At 52.0% G+C, this 5884-nt stretch overlaps 1 protein-coding gene across 1 annotated transcript; it reads right to left on the bottom strand.

The window, feature by feature from the left end:
• Nucleotides 1-973: 973 nt before the first annotated feature.
• On the bottom strand, nucleotides 974-4297 carry LOC123402599 (ferredoxin--nitrite reductase, chloroplastic). Its single transcript, XM_045096531.1, has 4 exons — nucleotides 3685-4297; nucleotides 2416-2770; nucleotides 2046-2334; nucleotides 974-1949 (listed from the first exon to the last, which is right to left on the bottom strand). The coding sequence occupies exons 1-4, from the start codon at nucleotides 4100-4102 to the stop codon at nucleotides 1212-1214; spliced, it is 1800 nt and encodes a 599-aa protein (XP_044952466.1). The 5' UTR covers nucleotides 4103-4297; the 3' UTR covers nucleotides 974-1211.
• Nucleotides 4298-5884: the final 1587 nt, after the last annotated feature.

Raw genomic sequence — 5884 nt, 5'->3', positions numbered from 1 at the left:
ATCACCTCTCATAGCATCCTCAGTGTTCCCCATCAATAGACGTTTGAGGCATCACCACATCAAGTACTCTTTTCATTCGTTGTTAAACAACCCGCCTCTCCGCTTCTGATTTCTCTACCTGACATCTTTAATTCTTCTCTTTCTAGTTCCTACTCTTTTGTTGGTCTGTTCTTCGAAGCTTCATTGGATCCAGGGAAACTACATCGACAATTCGACATCAAGCCATATGCCCATACCCAAATGCTTTTGTTCCATGTATTAACAAATTTTCTTCAATTATTTGGTGACATGTGTTCTAACAAATGTTTATCAGTGAGAAAAGAAAGTGAAAAAAACATAAATGGTTCAAGTTGCTATCTATTTTGACAATGTTTGCATATTTAGAAGAGCAAACACTCTTTTATAGAACTATATTATTTCTATACTATTATGATGTAGTTCTCTCGACCATCAATCTATGCTACGTACATAATTGCTTTTGAAATATAATATATTCTTAACTTTTATTTGTATACAAGGACCTCATTTTGTCGTCTCGTCCCAAGGCCCCGAATATGTATGGACCGGCCCTGCCCCCTGCCACTGGGCGCCCGACTGCACGCGCCACTGACGGCCCAGCAGCGACATCCACCTCAGCCCAAGAACGGCGTGACACCATGTACAGCTCAACAGCCGCTACCCGGCCCATGTATGGGATACCACCGACAGGGTTAAGTAGCCGCCGCCTCCTCGTGCGCGAGGTAGGCAGTAACTAGGAACATAACGGCTGTGGCTTTGTCCTCCCCGATCCCCAATTCCTTCCCCTCGAGTCCTCAATCTCTCATGTAATCCATGTATTCGTTTTGAATTCGAGTGAAGGGGTAGGAGGACCATAACACTACCCCTACCCCGATGCTGAGCTCCCGACTGAACTTGCATAATCTAGCAACGGTACACTGTAGCACACAACCGAAGAAGAACTGAGAGGAAAAACTACATATAATCTGCTTCTTTATTTATATCATCAATTCAATCATCCCCTGTAACGTAACCGAAAATCTTTGGGCTCCGACAACGAGCCAAAACGTGGTACAAGCGTGTGCCATGGAAGCATGGCGGCATTGCCTACTTTACATCAGCCGCAACCCATCCCCGCGTGCGCGACGAGCCGACGACGACAGAGGGCGAGATCATCAGGAGAAGGAGACCAGCCGGTGGTGCTCTGGGCGCTCCTACTCCTCGTCCTCCTCCCTCTCCCTGGGCACGGCCCCGAACCGCTCCACCAGGAGGTCGGCGACGATGGGCACCAGGTCCTCGCACGGCACGGCCTTCTTGTACACCCCGGTGAGGTGCGAGTCGCTGCCGATGCGGCCGCCGACGAAGATGTCCGCCGCCTCGACGATCTTGCCGCTGCTGTTCTTGGTGAGGCAGCCCATGAAGCCGATGTCGGCCACCTGCACCTGCGCGCAGCTGTTGGGGCACCCCGTCCAGTGCATGCGCACCGCCTTGGGCACGGACACGCGCGCCTCCACGTCGCGCGTCACCTGCAGCGCCCGCGCCTTGGTCTCGATGATGGCCTGCCCGCAGAACTGGTTGCCCGTGCACGCCACCAGCCCCTTCATCAGCAGCGACGGGTGCGCCGAGAACTTGTGCAGCAGCGGCTCCGCCAGAAGGGCGTCCACCTTCTCGTTCTTCACGTTGGGGAGCACGATGTTCTGCTCCACGGTGAGGCGGAGCTCGCCGGAGCCGTACTCGTCGGCGAGGCGGGCCAGCTCGAACATGTCCGCGGCCTGCAGCCGGCCGACGGGCACGTGAAGGCCGACGAAGGAGAGCCCTTCCTGCTTCTGCGGGTGCACGCCGAGGTAGTCGCGCCTCTCCCACTTCTTGTCGATCAGGTCCTCCGGCGCCGCGCGCTCCAGCACGCCGTTGGGCATCCTCTTCTCGATCTCCGACCGGAACGCCTCCATCCCCTGCATTGCGTCGCCCAAACACCAGAAGTTCGGTCAGAACCACGCAAGCATCGATCAAAAACGTATGCTGTTTCCGCAGTTTGTGGGGAAGCTTACGAGCTCGTCGATGAGCCACATCATGCGCGTCTTCTGGCGGTTGCCCCTGGTGCCGAGGTCGCGGAACGCCTCGAGGACGGCCTTGCAGACCGGGATGATGTCGTCGCCGGGGACCCAGGCGTCGAGCGGCAGGGCCTCGCCCCACCTCTTGGGGCTGATGAACCCGCCCACGAGCAGGTTGAACCCGAACTTGCCGTCCTTCTCGGCCGGCATGTACGCCAGGTCGTTGATGTGCGGGTGCTCGTACAGATCATGTGTGCCGATCACGCACACGTTCCACTTCCTAGGACTGCTCATACATAACATTGTCAGAGGCAATCCTCGATCGTGGTCACCACCAATGCAAGAATGCAAGATCAACAGGACGTACAGGTTGGTGATGGCGAGGTTGCCCTCGGAGTTGTTGGTGATGTAGGAGGAGAGGAGGTTGGTGTAGGGGCGCGTGTCGACGATCTCGAGGGGGTCGATGCCGGCGAGCGGGCTGCCGACGGGGTTGCGCACGTTGTCCATGCCGCTCTGCAGGCTGGTGAGGCCAACGGAGCGGAGCCCGTCCAGGATCTCCGGCACGTCCGGCAGCGTCACGCCGCGGATCTGCCAGTTCTGCCGGGTTGTCACGTCGGCGCACCCCTCCTCGCCGTACTTGTCGATCACGCTCGCCAGGTACCTCGTCTGCTCGCTCGTCGTCACGCCGTTGGGCAGCTTCAGCCGCATCATGAACCGCCCATCTGCACACACACACGATTCGTCAGCATTTTTTCCGGTCAAGATTTCACAATGTTTTTCCGGCCGACTTCGTGGTGGGTCCCGGTCAAAAAATGTCGCGCTAGCCTATTTTCGCAGGACGAGCCAAAGGAGCGGCCCGAAAAAGGAACTGGTTTGGAGCCACTGGTTTGAGATAAACCCCAAAAGGAATCCTTTGCAGAAAAAACATCATGTGTGTCTGATAAAAATACATTCTTGCAGAACATGCTCGGTCTACTCTGTTGCTACTTGCATTTGACAGCAAGGAACAAATTTCACCCGTTATATTTGGCAAATATGTGCGTGCGTGTCATGGATCAACCAATAGGAAGTCGACTAGTATCACACACGGAGTGGTTGAATATAGCTAAACACTGACCCCGGACTAGTCCAAGATACTTTGGCCCTTGGCTCTTCAGCAGTATCTTATTACACGCCGACTAAAAAATCGCATCAGTGTTACTCTAAGATACCAATGAATGCGACGGTTGGATCATATAGTAGTCTGCTCTCTAGCTGGTGAGAGCGGACATGGCCACAGAGGAGGTCGGAAAAACTACACATGTACTTGCAAGTTGCAAATGGAGTAGGAATAATTTGGTAAAACTTTTGGTCAAATCACTCTAGCAATATAGTCCTCTATGGGATGTGCATGCGGGAAAAATGTTGATTCACTGATTCTGCCAAAGATTATGTAAGGGTTGGAAGGAACACGGGCACATGGAGATGGAGTGATTGGATGCAGAGTTTATTCCCCATATGCAAGCTTAAAGGTACATGCATGGTTGAAAATTCACAAAAACTTGGAGCATACTCCAATCATGGAGCTCGAACGTGCATCAATCCAGAAAAAGAAACGAGGATTTCGCGATGGCGCAGAGGGAGGGGAGGGGCATACACTGCTGCTTGCGGCGGTGGAAGAGGCCGAGCCACTTGAGGCGCACGTCGACGTCCTCCTTGGTGAGCTTGTCGGCGTCGATCTGCTCCATGGGCAGCTTGGCGAGGTCGTTGATGCCGCCCTCGGTGAAGAGCGCCATGGGCTCCTTGCCCAGCTTCACCTTCTCCTGCGGGTTCAGGCTGGTGCGGTACTTCTCCTTGAGCACCCAGTAGCCGCCCTCCCGCTGCTCCACCCGCGGCTCCAGCCGCTCCGACGGGACGGCCGAGGCCGACGGCGATGCGGACGACGACGACGACGACGGCGCGGAGACGGCAGCGCACTGGACGGGGCGGGCGCGGCTGGGCCGGAGCCGGGACGACGACGTCGCCGCGTGGGCCGAGGGCGGGAGGAAGCTCTGCAGGGAGGCCGAGGACGCCATGGATGCTGCTTGTGGTTGCGGTGGTGGTGGTGCCGCTGCTGCTGCTCTGTGGCGGTGATGGTGGTGGTGGTGGTGGTGGCCATGGGTGTGGTGCGTGTGGTTGTATATCGTGGGGAGGGAGGGGGCATGCGGTGGCGTTTTTGGCCCTTGGAGAGTTCAAGAGGGCAGATGCTGCGCGGCATGGCCGCCACCGGGGCCAAATTTACCGATGTGCCCGCGCGCGCGCGTCCCGTCGGGTGCCGTTCGTCCGTTTATGTTTGCCAGGAGAGAGGTTTATCCCCCCGTTCGAAAAATGGGAGCAAATGAGGTCCGACGATATGGTCTAATACTCCATAGTGCTTTCATGGCTAGTCATTCGAAACCAGGGCTCACGCTGCGCTTTTGAGACTTCTACACTACGGCTGAATTTATTCAACATTTTGCAACGACAAAAAAAGGTTCATTAACCTAACGCGGATAGATCCAAATTAGCTAACCGAATGTCATTTGAATGAGTTTCATGTATTAGAAATTATGAAGTTTTGAGTCAAGAGAGCTCTTAGAATTACGGTTGGAATGGTAGCAAAAGGTTTGTAACGCAGGTGTCGCGAAACATTCCCATCCCTTCCACTCGCCGGCTAGGTCAAACTCACCCTCAAGCTTCGTTGATGAGCCTATGGATTTACCTTCCATTTACGTGTCGCTTCGGTGGCGGAAAGGAGAATCCTAGTACCTTGACTCCAACTAGTAGTTTAGGCTAGGTTTTTTCCAGTGTCAGTAGGTATGACTCATACTGATGGGGGTGTCTATTCACCAAGTTGATCTTTCAAACGGTGTTCCTCCTCATGTTGGTCCACTAGGACGGTGTCGACGGAACTCCTATGCAGGTTCATATTTTCTCATTGTGACAATGATACGTAGGCGGCTCATTCTGACGATGATGGCGGTCGTTCGATGATCCAGGAAGCTCGACGTAATTTTCTTTATATTTGTGATGTCTTCTACTTCTGATAAATCTTCGTACTATCTAAATAAGACATAAGAGCATCTCTAACCGACCTCCTAAATTTAGAGAAGGATATGGCCGAGTATCCTTTAGTGGAGGATATTTGCACCTTGAAAAAAGTGACATTTCTAACTGATACCTTAAACTTAACATCCTTCAAAAAAATGTTGTCAAATTCATTTAATTTTGGGCCGACGCGTTAAACTCCACTACTTAATTATCTTATTAAATGACCCTTTGATTACATACTTACCAGTTCTTTTGTCTAAAAAAAGTTCTTTGCTAAGAGAACCGATTCAAAGAAAACTAACTGCTCCTACTTGTCCGTAAAAAAATATCTCTTCATTTTTATTTTATTTTTTTATATTGCTAACCTCATGTATCATGGGGTAAAAAAATATCTCTTCATTGTTACGTTGTTGCTTGCTTTTCTTCTCTGGCTTCACAAATCCCAAGCTTTGACATTTCATTGTCGCTAGGGCCATCTCTACCAACTAGTGCATCAGTATGACAATATCTGGCAGACTTCTCGCTATCAATAGATGAATGTACTCCTTTTCCAATACAAAAACTTGAATCGTTCCTACATATAATTTTGAGTAAACAAATGAGTTTCAAAATACAACGAATCGGAGAACATATGTACAAAGTGTCATTCACTCTGTCATTTTCACACTTGTAGAAAACCCATACGGAATGTTTCGGTGCATTCAAAACGAGACGCAACACCAATTGCCAATGGTGATCACACTTGACGGCCGTAGAGGCATGCCGACAAACTGTCGAGCGAGTGTTCT

The sequence above is a fragment of the Hordeum vulgare genome, chromosome 6H (assembly GCF_904849725.1).
Source record: "Hordeum vulgare subsp. vulgare chromosome 6H, MorexV3_pseudomolecules_assembly, whole genome shotgun sequence".
NCBI lineage: Eukaryota > Viridiplantae > Streptophyta > Magnoliopsida > Poales > Poaceae > Hordeum > Hordeum vulgare.
Note: the sequence above shows the minus strand (reverse complement) of the source record. Positions and strands in the feature narration are given on the sequence as shown.

What these genes read in the sequence shown, in the direction of transcription:
- LOC123402599 (XM_045096531.1), bottom strand. Translation starts at nt 4,102, where the DNA reads ATGGCGTCCTCGGCCTCCCTGCAGAGCTTCCTCCCGCCCTCGGCCCAC. An exon ending in AACCTCGCCATCACCAACCT is followed by an intron (nt 2,335 to 2,415) that starts GTACGTCCTGTT and finishes ATGTATGAGCAG; the next exon opens with TCCTAGGAAGTGGAACGTGT. An exon ending in TGTGGCTCATCGACGAGCTC is followed by an intron (nt 1,950 to 2,045) that starts GTAAGCTTCCCC and finishes GACGCAATGCAG; the next exon opens with GGGATGGAGGCGTTCCGGTC.